General features: G+C 33.4%; 1 protein-coding gene across 1 annotated transcript in view; it reads left to right on the forward strand.

The window, feature by feature from the left end:
- abca5 (ATP-binding cassette, sub-family A (ABC1), member 5) overlaps positions 1-13,231 on the forward strand; it is a 75,438-nt gene that overhangs the window by 1,378 nt on the left and 60,829 nt on the right. Inside the window, exons 2-5 of the mRNA XM_059325116.1 lie at positions 1,953-2,113; positions 7,507-7,693; positions 10,582-10,755; positions 12,757-12,854. Of these exons, the coding sequence (XP_059181099.1) occupies positions 1,953-2,113; positions 7,507-7,693; positions 10,582-10,755; positions 12,757-12,854 (620 nt within the window). The remainder of the gene's footprint in view (positions 1-1,952; positions 2,114-7,506; positions 7,694-10,581; positions 10,756-12,756; positions 12,855-13,231) is intronic.

The raw sequence follows: 13,231 nt of genomic DNA on the forward strand, positions 1-13,231 counted from the left end.
AGGTCTATGACAGGTACCATAGATATATATGAGAGTTACCATAGAGGTCTATGACAGGTACCATATATATATATATATATATATATATATATATAGGTCTGTGAGAGGTACCATGGAGGTCTATGAGAGGTACCATAGAGGTCTGTGAGAGGTAGCATAGAGGTCTGTGAGAGGTACCATAGAGGTCTATGAGAGGTAGCATAGAGGTCTGTGAGAGGTACCATAGAGGTCTATGAGAGGTAGCATAGAGGTCTGTGACAGATACCATAGAGGTCTATGAGAGGTACCATAGAGGTCTGTGAGAGGTAGCATAGAGGTCTATGAGAGGTGGCATAGAGGTCTATGAGAGGTGGCATTGAGGTCTGTGAGAGGTGCCATAGAGGTCTATGAGAGGTACTATAGAGGTCTATGAGAGGTATGACAGGTGTGATGGTGCAGTATCAGCCAGGTGAAGCTGCTCTGGAGAACTGGGTGACTCACTGAGAAGAGCAGCTGTCTTTTAATATATTTAATATATATTATATATTTCATCCACAGTATAATTTTCGGGCATTTTACAGTAACTTATTCATTTTCATTTAATTTATTCTTTATTATTTATCCTCTAATGTCCTCTATTTTTATTTATTTATTTTATTAAAAAAACTAAAAACTATGATAACCAATAATTCTGCCTTTCACTGTAACAGTTTTTAATGTTTTTTCATGTGTTTTCTCTGAACTCTGTTTTGTGTTTTCTCTGAACTCTCGACATCATTGTAAATGGATAAATGGAAAAAATAAATAAAAATTATTACTTTTTTTAATGGTACTGTGTATGGCAATACGGCACAGTAAACAATTATGTTAATTTGATAATAATTTCATCATTATTTTTTATAGAAATAACTAATAATTGCAAGTAGGGCTGGGTGATATGGACCAAAAGTCATATCCCGATATATATTTAGTCTGAATATCGATATACGATATATATCCTGATATTTTTATCGCAAAGTGAGAGCAAATGTTCAGTTAGTCAAACATGACATGTCACAAGTAGTTTTATTGAAACCGTTTATTTAAGTGAACATAAATACGGTATTACAACAGGAGAACCTTTTTTTTTAAGCCTATTAAGTAAAAGCCCATCTTTTTCTGGAAAAAAAAAATTAATAAATTAAAAAAAAAAAAAAAAAAAAAAAAATATATATATATATATATATATATTTTTTTTTTTTTTATTATTATTAGTTTTTTTTAATTAATTAATTAATTAATATATATATATGCACATATATATATGAGAAAAGAATAACAAACATTACAAAAGTAAAAAATTAAATTAGGTAATTTGATTTAATATATATATATATATATATATATATATATATATAACTAAATATTACAAACCCTAGCAAAGGCAGCATTTATATATATATAAAAAAAGAAAAATATATATTTAAATCGATATATATGGTCTGATTCCATATCACATTTTTAAAAAATCAATATATCTTTTATATGGATATATCGCCCAGCCCCAGTCTGAATAATTATGAAGCCGATTGTGTTGAAAATGGTTCTTGTGTTATTTATTACATAAAGGGAAATCTTTTGATTTCCTCTGCTTTTCTTTTCTTGTGTTATTCTTGCAGCTGAGGCCAGCATTAGAGAGAAAAAAATACAAAATGACAACAAAAAGACCACAATGACAAAAAGCCGTAAAATGAAAAAAAAGACGTAAAATTACCCAAAAAATATGTAAAATGACATAAAAAGGACAAAAAATCACAAAAAAATCACAAAAAATCACAAAAAAGACGACACAAGATGACAACAAAAAGACGTGAAATGACAGAAAGACACAAAATGACAAAAAAATAAATAAAAAAATGACAAAAACACACACAAAATAACAAAAAAAGACCACAATCTTTTAATCCTCTGTTTTCCTTGTGTTGTTGTTGCAGCTGAGGCCAGCATTAGAGAGACTTGCCGTCCGTACGTGATCCAGATGAGGCATGCAGGAAGTATGCATCCTAAGAGAGACGCTGGAGTCTGGCACCAGACCAGAAGTCTCCTCTACAAGAACCTGCTCATCAAGTGGAGGACCAAGCAGCAGAGTCTCCAGGTATCTATCTATCTATCTATCTATCTATCCATCTATCCATCTATCTATCTATCTATCCATCTATCTATCTATCTATCCATCTATCTATCCATCTATCCATCTATCCATCTATCTATCTATCTATCTATCTATCTATCTATCCATCTATCCATCTATCCATCTATCCATCTATCCATCTATCCATCTATCTATCTATCCATCTATCCATCTATCCATCTATCCATCTATCCATCTATCCATCTATCCATCTATCCATCTATCCATCTATCCATCTATCCATCTATCCATCTATCCATCTATCCATCTATCCATCTATCCATCTATCTATCTATCATCTATCCATCTATCCATCTATCCATCTATCCATCTATCCATCTATCCATCTATCCATCTATCCATCTATCCATCTATCCATCTATCTATCTATCTGTCTGTCTGTCTGTCTGTCTGTCTATCTATCTATCTATCTGTCTATCTGTCTATCTGTCTATCCGTCTATCCACCTACCTACCCACCCACCCATCCATCTCACACGCACAGTTCAGATCACCCAAAAAAGAAACAAAATGACCAAAAAAAGATGTAAAAGTGATCAAAACAGACACAAAATGACCAAAAAAAGATATACAAAATGACTAAAACAGATACAAAATGACCAAAAATAGATGTAAAAATGATCAAAAAAGACATAAAATGACCAAAAATTAGTTTTTATTTTTTGGAAGATGCTTAGTTTTAGTTTATTTTTTTATTAGTTTTTCAAAATGACTGCAAAAACACTAAATTACTTTAAAAAGACACAAAATGACAAAAAAAGATACAAAATGACAAAAAATACACAGAATTACCAAAAAGACACAAAATTATTTTAAAAAAAAAGACAGAAAATCTCCCAAAAAAGACACAAAATGACAGAAAAATTACTTTTAAAAGTAACAAAATTAACAAAAAAGACACAAAATTATTAAAAAAAAGACACAAAATCTCCCAAAAAAGACACAAAATGACAGAAAAATTACTTTTAAAAGACACAAAATTACAAAAAAAAGACACAAAACTACCAAAAAAGACACAAAATTACCAAAAAACACACACAATTATTAAAAAAAGACAAAATTACCATAAAAGTAATTAAAGGGACCTTCCACACACAACACGGTAAAGTGCCATTCATATAAAACTCACATTAAACTTTCATATCAAGGTGGGGGCCACAAAATATCATCACGAGGGCCACAATTGGCCCGCGGGCCGCCAGTTTGAGACCCCTGATTTAGATTAAAGTGTCTGCTAAATATAAATGTAATTTATATACAACACACAGTCAGATTTTGGGCTTCGGCCTCTCTTTCCTTTCACTCTCCTGTTTGTTAAACATGCATCTTTCATTTGGTTTGAAGTTGCACTGATGCATTTTTAATGTCTCCGTGTATCAGCTTCTCTTCCTGAGGCTCAGGTTCACATAGTGATGGGACAACGAAGCTTCATGAAGCATTTCCTTTATGTTCTGACCCCACTAGATGGAGGTCTTGGCTTTAAAAAAAGGCTTCATCAATGGTGATTGAGTGTGGTTTTTCCATCTCTTGGTCTCCGTAGATAAAGGAAATGCTTCATGAAGCTTCGTTGTCTCAAGTAAATTTAGTAAATCTAGAGTTTACTGGATCATCTCCATGGTTCAGTTTAAGGTAATAATCTGGTTCATATCAGTCTTTAACTATTCTTGGGTTTGTCTCAGTGACGTAACACAACATGGTTTTATTCAGAATGATGTTGGTTATTATCAAGAATGTTTCCATGACTGTAGATGTAAAAATGATGAAAAAAGGACACAAAATTATCGAAATAGACACAAATGACAAAAAAAGATGTAAAAATGATCAGAAGAGACACAAAATGACCAAAAATAGATGTAAAAATGACTAAAAAAGATACAAAATGACCAAAAATAGATGTAAAAATGACTAAAAAAGACACAAAATGACCAAAAAATAGATGTAAAAATGATCAAAAAAGACACAAAATGACCAAAAATAGATGTAAAAATGACTAAAAAAGACACAAAATGACCAAAAATAGATGTAAAAATGATTAAAAAAGACACAAAATGACCAAAAATAGATGTAAAAATGACTAAAAAAGATACAAAATTGCAAAAAATAGATGTAAAAATGACTTAAAGTTATACAAAATGACCAAAAATAAATGTAAAAATGACTAAAAAAGATACAAAATGACCAAAAATAGATTTAAAAATGACTTAAAATTATACAAAACGACCAAAAATAGATGTAAAAATGATCAAAAAAGACACAAAATGACCAAAAATAGATGTAAAAATGACTAAAAAAGATACAAAATGCCCAAAAATAGATGTAAAAATGATCAAAAAAGACACAAAATGACCAAAAATAGATGTAAAAATTACTAAAAAAGACACAAAATGACCAAAAATAGATGTAAAAATGATCAGAAAAGACACAAAATGACCAAAAATAGATGTAAAAATGACTAAAAAAGACACAAAATGACCAAAAATAAGTGTAAAGATGTCTAAAAAAGACACAAAATGACCAAAAATAGATGTAAAAATGACTAAAAAAGATACAAAATGACCAAAAATAGATGTAAAAATGATCAAAATAGACACAAAATGACCAAAAATAGATGTTAAAATGACTAAAAAAGATACAAAATGACCAAAAATAGATGTAAAAATGATCAAAAAAGATACAAAATGACCAAAAATAGATGTTAAAATGACTAAAAAAGATACAAAATGACCAACAATAGATGTACAACTGATCAAAAACGACATAAATGACCAAAAAAAGATGTACAACTGATCAAAAAAGACACAAAATGACCAAAAATAGATGTAAAAATGACCAAAAAAGACACAAAATGACCAAAAATGTATGTAAAATAACCAAAAAAGACACAAAATGACCAAAAATAGATGTAAAAATTATCAAAAAAGACACAAAATGACCAAAAATAGATGTAAAAATGACTAAAAAAGATACAAAATGCCCAAAAATAGAAGTAAAATGATCAAAATAGACACAAAATGACCAAAAATAGATGTTAAAATGACTAAAAAAGATACAAAATGACCAAAAATAGATGTAAAAATGATCAAAATAGACACAAAATGACCAAAAATAGATGTAAAAGTGATCGACTGATTGACTCATTTTCTACAATGTTCCGTGGTAAGGACACACCAAATGTTTTTTCTGTCTGGTTTGTGAACCGTTCCACTCTGATTATATATATAATCCCACTGAACCAAATCTCCTGATAGTTTTCATAGTGGAACCCAGTATTTCTATTTCTTTGTCTAAAGCTGCTTACAGGCCTAACAAGCTCTTAAAATCAGCTGTTGACATGTGAGAGACTCCTGATGTATTGTTCCAATTTCCTGTGATGCTCCGAGTCAAACTGTTTATGGATAACAGGACACAACTAATGGACATCTGGCTGTTTGTCATGAGTTCATCACAAGGAAATAGAAAGAAGTATGTGTGTAGAGTCTAAAAGCAAAGTGCTCTATTTATCTGATGATTCATTTTCTAACTGTCACACTTATGGTCACAAGTAGGGCTGGGTGATATGGACCAAAAGTCATATCCAGATATATTTAGGCTGAATATTGATATCTGATATATATACCTCGGTATTTTTATCGCAAAGTGAATGCAAATGTTCAGTCAAAGTCAAATATGATATGTCACAAGTTGAAACCGTTCATTTAAGTGACCATAAATACTGTATAACAGGAGTACCTTCCTTTTTTTTTTAATCAAAGCTCCATAAAGTGACATTTAAATAAAAAATATATTAAATAAAAATAGCCTCTGAAATAGAATAGGCCAATGGTGGTATAGTTTGTCCGAAAGTAGTTGAAAAATACATTTATATATGTGTTGTCTGTGGTCTAGAGCAGTAGTTCTCAACCTTTTTGAGTCGCGACCCCCAATTTAACATGCATGTTGTCCGTGACCCCCACTCACTGAACACAATCTCACACACACAGTTCAGATCACCTAAAAAAGAAACAAAATGACCTAAAGAGACACAAAATGACAAGAAAAGACACAAAATGACCAAAAAAGACACAAAATGACCCAAAAAAGAAACAAAATGACAAAAAAAGACACAAAATGACTAAAAAAAGACACAAAATGACAAAAAAAAGACACAAAATGACTAAAAAAAGAAACAAAATGACCAAAAAGACACAAAATGACCAAAGAAAGAAACAAAATGACGAAAAAGACACAAAATGACCAAAAAAGAAACAAAATGACCAAAAAGACACAAAATGACAATAAAAAAGAAACAAAATGACCAAAATGACCAAAAAAGAAACAAAATGACCAAAAAGACACAAAATGACCAAAAAGACACAAAATTACCCAAAAAGACACAAAATTACCCAAAAAGACACAAAATTACCCAAAAAAGAAACAAAATTACCAAAAAGACACAAAATGACCAAAAAGACACAAAATGACCCAAAAAAGAAACAAAATGACCAAAAAGACACAAAATGACCAAAAAAAGAAACAAAATGACCAAAAAGACAAAAAAATGACCAAAAAAGAAACAAAATGACCAAAAAAGACACAAAATGACTAAAAAAAGACACAAAATGACCAAAAAAAGACACAAAATGACCAAAAAAGACACAAATTGACGACAAAATGATTAAAAAAAAGACACAAATTGACCACAAAATGATCAAAAAAAGACACAAAACGACTAAAAAAAGACACAAAATGACCAAAAAAAGACACAAAATTACCCAAAAAAGGAAACAAAATGACCAAAAAGAAAAAATGACCAAAAAAGACACAAAATTACCCAAAAAAGAAACAAAATGACAAAAAAAGACACAAAATGACTAAAAAAAGACACAAAATTACCCAAAAAAGGAAACAAAATGACCAAAAAAGAAACAAAATGACAAAAAAAGACACAAAATGACTAGAAAAAGACACAAAAATTACCCAAAAAAGAAACAAAATGACGAAAAAAAACACTAAATGACTAAAAAAAGACACAAAATGACCAAAAAAAGACACAAAATGACCAAAAAAGACACAAATTGACGACAAAATGATCAAAAAAAGACACAAAAAAAAAAGACACAAAATGACCAAAAAAAGGCATTAAGTGACCAAAAAAGACTAAAACACTTTAACACAGTGGAGACAGAGCTGACTTCCTAAATGATTTGGTGACCCCCAGAAATCATCTCGCGACCCCAGTTGGGGTCGGGACCCCAAGGTTGAGAACAGCTGCCATAGAGGGTTAAAGGTGTGATATCTGCTCCAGCCTTGCCTGGTGCTGTCAGGGTTGACTCCTTTACTGTGTGTGTGTGTGTGCAGGAAGTGATCCTCCCTCTGCTCCTGCTGGGCCTCCTGGTCCTCATCAGCATCCTGAACCCTCCCGTCTACTATGGAGGCATCAGCACCATGGAGCTGGAGAGGGACGACCACTTCTTCAAGGGGCTGGGCTACACGCCCATCACCAACATCACCAACCACATCATGGAGGAGGTGGCCCAGGAGATGCGTGAGTCATCCTCTGAATATACACACCTACCATACAAACCATGGAAATTGTGCATCTTTTTTAGTTAGGGCCTCGGGGCAATCTCCCCAGCACTGGTCCCTACAGCAATATCTGTAGGGACCAGTGCTGCACTACTGTTATACTGTGGATTTCTTCTTCTTCCTCTTCCGGACGCAATTTCGTCCCGCTAAATTATATATCAAAACGTGCGGTTTGATCGGGATCGGTGTGCTATTACTTTTCTCTACAGAATATGAATTTTTCGGGAAGTAAGTCGCGAAAAACTGCCCAAAATTTTGCATTGAAATGAATGGGACGGCCGAAAGAAAATGAGCAAAAAAGAACATTAATTGAAGATTTTCAGACGTCTACTTCTCCGGCATAATTTCACCTAGAGACTCCATTTAAACTTTAAACAGTAGACACAAGTCTTGTGTATCGGTGTATTAATCCACGTTTCGATAGGTCATATAGTTTTTTATCAATCCCTGTTCAATGACCATGATCATTTTTGGAGAAATTCTGAGATTATAATGGGTGTGTATTGCACGGAATGTTCGTGTCACAGTGTGTGACATCATCGCCAGAGTGTAGAGGGAGAGAAAAAACTGTCAATAAATACATTTTAAAACTGCACTCCAGGCCGCAAATTCCACTCTACAGAAATAATTTATACATAGAAACGTAGGAAAATTAGTCTTCTCCCTCACAATCCTCTGGTAAAGCTGTCAGAGTTATAATTTGGGCGTACGACGCAAAGATGCGCCACCAAAACCACCAACAGCCTCATTGGCTCCCATATTAAAAACGCAGGAAGATTTCGGAAAAAGTGAGATTTAACTGTTTTTTTAGATCGCTCTAACAAAGCTATTTTTCTTTTTCTTTTTTTTTTTAAAACATATGTAGAGGTTCAGGAAGAACTCAGGACGCTCAAAGTGAAGTCGGATCAATGATAGGTATTATGGTTTTGCCAAAAATGCTTTCTGTTCGAGGACAGAAATTCCAGTCTGCCCACCTCTGGCTGCTGTCACTGTGCCAGAAGATTCCACAGCTGTTAATTCCGTTGATTGCTCTGCTCTGATTGGTCGACCCCAACGCTTTGATGCTTTGATGTGATTACAGTTACAGATACACGCACGCACACACACACGCTTACGCACGCGCGCGTGTAAGCGCGCACACTCCTCCAGATACAAATGTTTCACACACACACATTTTGAGGTTAAAGGGCATAGGTTGCTGTATAAATAAATACTTGAAGAGGAATAGTATCATAACATTACTAGTATTAATTGTTTGAAATCGCTGAAGAATCTCATCATAGTGTACACACACCGGCAGTAGCCCCCGTGGCCCTTTCAAAATTTCCCCCAGAGGAAATTTTCTAGTTATTTTTTGTCATTTCCTGTCCTTTTTTGGTAATTTTGTGTCTTTTTTGGTCTATTTGTGTATTTTTTTGTCATTTTTGGGTCATTTTGTATAATTTAATGGTCGTTTTGTGTCTTCTTTGGTAATTTTGTGTCTTTTTTTTTGGAAATTGTGCATCTTTCTTAGTCATTTTTTGTCATTTCCTGTCTTTTTTTGTTCATTTTGTGTCTTGTTTGGTAATTTTGTGTCTTTTTTTTTTGGAAATTGTGCGTCTTTTTTAGTTATTTTGTGTCATTTCCTGTCTTTTTTGGTAATTTTGTGTCTGTTTTGGTCTATTTGTGTCATTTTTGGGTCATTTTGTATCTTTTTATGGTCGTTTTGGGTCTTTTTTGGTAACTTTGGGTCATTTTTTGGTCATTTTGTATCTTTTTATGGTCATGTTGTGTCTTTTTTTTGTCCCTTTTACAACATTCGTGTTCATCAGACTAGTGCAGTGCCCCTAGGAAGTATGTATTAGTCTGCAACTCCATAAAACACTTTTCATCAGGTACCACACCATCCAGCACATACACACTGAACATTGATAGGCTGTTTACACAGAGCAGAGGGGAGAGGACAGGAGAGGCTGGAACAATCAAAATTTTTCATAGTTTTGAGAATTTTGTGGGGGTTTTTTTGGTAATTTTGTATCTTTTTTTGGAAATTGTGCGTCTTTTTTTAGTTATTTTGTGTCATTTTTTGTCATTTCCTGTTTTTTTTGGTAATTTTGTGTCTTTTTTTGGTCTATTTGTGTCATTCTGGGGTAATTTTGTGTCTTTTTTGGTCATTTTGTGTCTTTTTTTGGAAATTGTGCGTCTTTTTTAGTCATTTTGTGTCTTTTTTGGTCTATTTGTGTAATTTTTTTGTCATTTTTTTGTCATTTTGTATCATTTTATGGTCGTTTTGTGTCTTTTTTGGTAATTTTGTGTCTTTTTTGTCCCTTTTACAACATTCGTGTTTATCAGACTAGTGCAGTGCCCGTAGGAAGAATGTATTAATCTGCAACTCCATAAAACTTTTACTACTACTACTTTCCATAAGGTACCACACCATCCAGCATATACACATTGAACATTGATATTTGCTGGAAACTATTAGAATATTATTGTAAAATGGAACCTTGTAGCCACTTTAAACCTGCCCCTGCCCCTTTTAGGCTCCCCTAAAAGGGGCAGGGCTTCCATTAAAAGTGGGCGGAGCTCCTCTAAATGGGCGGAGTTCCACTAAAAGGGGGCGGGGCTCCCCTTAAAGGTGTCTAACCAGAAACAGTGCAATGCTGCAACACGTCCTACGTAAATAATGATATTTAGAAAAATTAATTCAAAGATCTTCAAAGTCAAGGATGCACATACACACACACACACACACACACACAGACGTGCTTTTATAGATAAGACAGATAAGATAGGGAGTGAGGGAGGTTGTGGGGCACCAGATCTTCTTGGTTTCTGACTGGTTTCTCCTCCTTGTGGTGTGGTCAGACATGCAGGATCACCTGGACATGTTTGCCAGCGAGGAGGACCTGGAGAACGCCAGCCTCTACGAGCCGTCCAGCTACGTTGGTGTTGTGTTCATGGACAGCTCGGCCACGTCGTACAGGCTACGCTTCCCCTACAACCAGCTGCCCTTACCCAGCGACTACACCGAGTCCATCGGTACACTTTAATCTGACTTGTCTGTTTAGTTTCCTTTGTGCCACCAGTTTTTACACTCTGTATCCCTATAACGGCAGAGCAGAAACAGGTTTTTTACACCAAAAGTTTGGAAGCAAGATCAAATTTGTACATGTAAACATGATTATTATATAAAAAGTCACTTATTAGAACACGTTTTAACTATAATTATCAAGTATTTGGGGTTTTCTTGCTTAGACTTTGCTTTCTTCAAAGTAACCTCCTCTGGCTTTAACAACAGCAGGACGTATACAAGGCATTTTTCAGGTTTGTGCCTGGATACTTTCTTAAGTTCATTAACTCTGTGAAGTGTCCAAAAGCTCCAAATAATCCAGACTTGTTGCCTCCATCAGAGTATAAAACAAAGCAGCGTGGAGCCCTACTGTAAATTTACCTCTAAAGTTCTGGCTGTAAACTCCATGAGAAAAAAAGAAACAAAATGACTAAAAAAAGACACAAAACGACTAAAAAAAGAAACAAAATGACTAAAAAAAAGACACAAAATGACTAAAAAAGTCACAACAAAAAGACACAAAACGACCAAAAGAGACAAAAAAAGACAGAAAATCACCCAAAAAAGACACAAAATTGTCAAAAAAAATACACAAAATGACAAAAAAAAAGACACAAAATGCCTAAAAAACACAAAATAACTAAAAAAGACGCAACAAAAGACACAAAATGACCAAAAAAAGATGCAAAATGACTAAAAAAAGACACAAAAAGACACAAAATGACCAATAAAGACTCAGTGACAATGACCTGTTCCCTGACCTGCAGAATGACTGGTCAGTATTGGAAGCATGACTTGTTGCCTCCATCAGAGTATAAAACAAAGCAGCGTGGAGCCCTACTGTACATTTACCTCTAAAGTTCTGGCTGTAAACTCCATGAGGCCAGTTTCAGTTTGATGATGATATACCAAGTAAAACTGGAGACAAGCTCAAATAGATTTAGTATCAAATGATAGAACTGGATGGAACCCTCTTATATGGTAGATTTGACACCTTTGGTCACATTTGACACATTTAAAATTCTTTATTGAGCATGATAGTGTTTTGAAAGTTAAAAAAAAGATTCAAAATCACATTTTATGTTGGACTAAAGGACTAAAAAAGACACAAAATGACCAAAAAGACACAAAAGACACAATATGACTAAAAAAAGAAACAATATGACTAAAAAAGACACAAAATGACTAAAAAAGAAACAATATGACTAAAAAAATAAACAATGTGACTAAAAAAAGACACAAAATGACTAAAAAAAGAAACAAAACGACTAAAAAAAGACACAAAATGACTAAAAAAATAAACAAAATGACTAAAAAATACACAAAATGACTAAAAAAAGACACAAAAAGACACAAAATGACTAAAAAATAAACAAAATGACTAAAAAAAGACACAAAAAGACACAAAATGACTAAAAAAGAAATAAAATGACTAAAAAAAGACACAAAATGACTAAAAAAAGAAACAAAATGACTAAAAAAGACACAAAATGACTAAAAAAGAAACAAAAGGACTAAAAAAGACACAAAATGACTAAAAAAAGAAACAAAATGACTAAAAAAGACACAAAATGACTAAAAAAAGAAACAAAATGACTAAAAAAGACACAAAATGACTAAAAAAAGACACAAAATGACTAAAAAAGAAACAAAAGGACTAAGAAAAGACACAAAATAAAAAAAAAAGACACAAAAGGACAAAAAATGACTAAAAAAAGACACAAAATGAATAAAAAAAGAAACAAAAAAGTCCTTGCTTCCAAACGTTTGGCCTGTAGTGTTTGTCAGTGTACAGCAACAGATTTATTTCCTGTGTTTGTCGTTTCTATCTTCTATCTTCTGTCTCTGTGTTTGTCGTTTCTATCTTCTATCTTCTATCTCTGTGTTTGTCGTTTCTATCTTCTATCTTGTATCTTTGTGTTTGTCCTTTCTATCTTGTATCTTGTATCTCTGTGTTTGTTCTCCTCCAGCCAACTGTTTCACCAGCTCGGTGAACTGCAGAGCAGCTAACTACTGGTACTCTGGCTTCATCCGCCTCCAGTCTCTGATCGACGCCGCCATCATTCAGGTGAGACAGCAGCTCCTCCTCCATGATGAAGAGGAGGAGAGATAGAAATACTTTATTAATCTCTGCAGGGAAACTGTGTTGGTTACAGCAGCTCCTCCTCCGTGATGAAGAAGAAGAGGGGAGGAAGATGGAGAGATAGAAATACTTTATTATTAATCCCTGCAGGGAAACTGTGTTGGTCACAGCAGCTTCCAAACGACCAGTCAGACAGAAATATCAAGAGAAGGGAAAATATCTGAACACTAAACACTTTAACATTTAACACTATATACATGTGGTGTAAATAACAGTTAAATAAAACCAGGGACAGTAAAATAAAAACAAGTAACTGTCAAATAATAAATAAATCAGTGTGAGCGATATATGAATGTAAAACC

The sequence above is a fragment of the Centropristis striata genome, chromosome 21 (genome assembly GCF_030273125.1).
Source record: "Centropristis striata isolate RG_2023a ecotype Rhode Island chromosome 21, C.striata_1.0, whole genome shotgun sequence".
Taxonomy (NCBI): Eukaryota; Metazoa; Chordata; class Actinopteri; order Perciformes; family Serranidae; genus Centropristis; species Centropristis striata.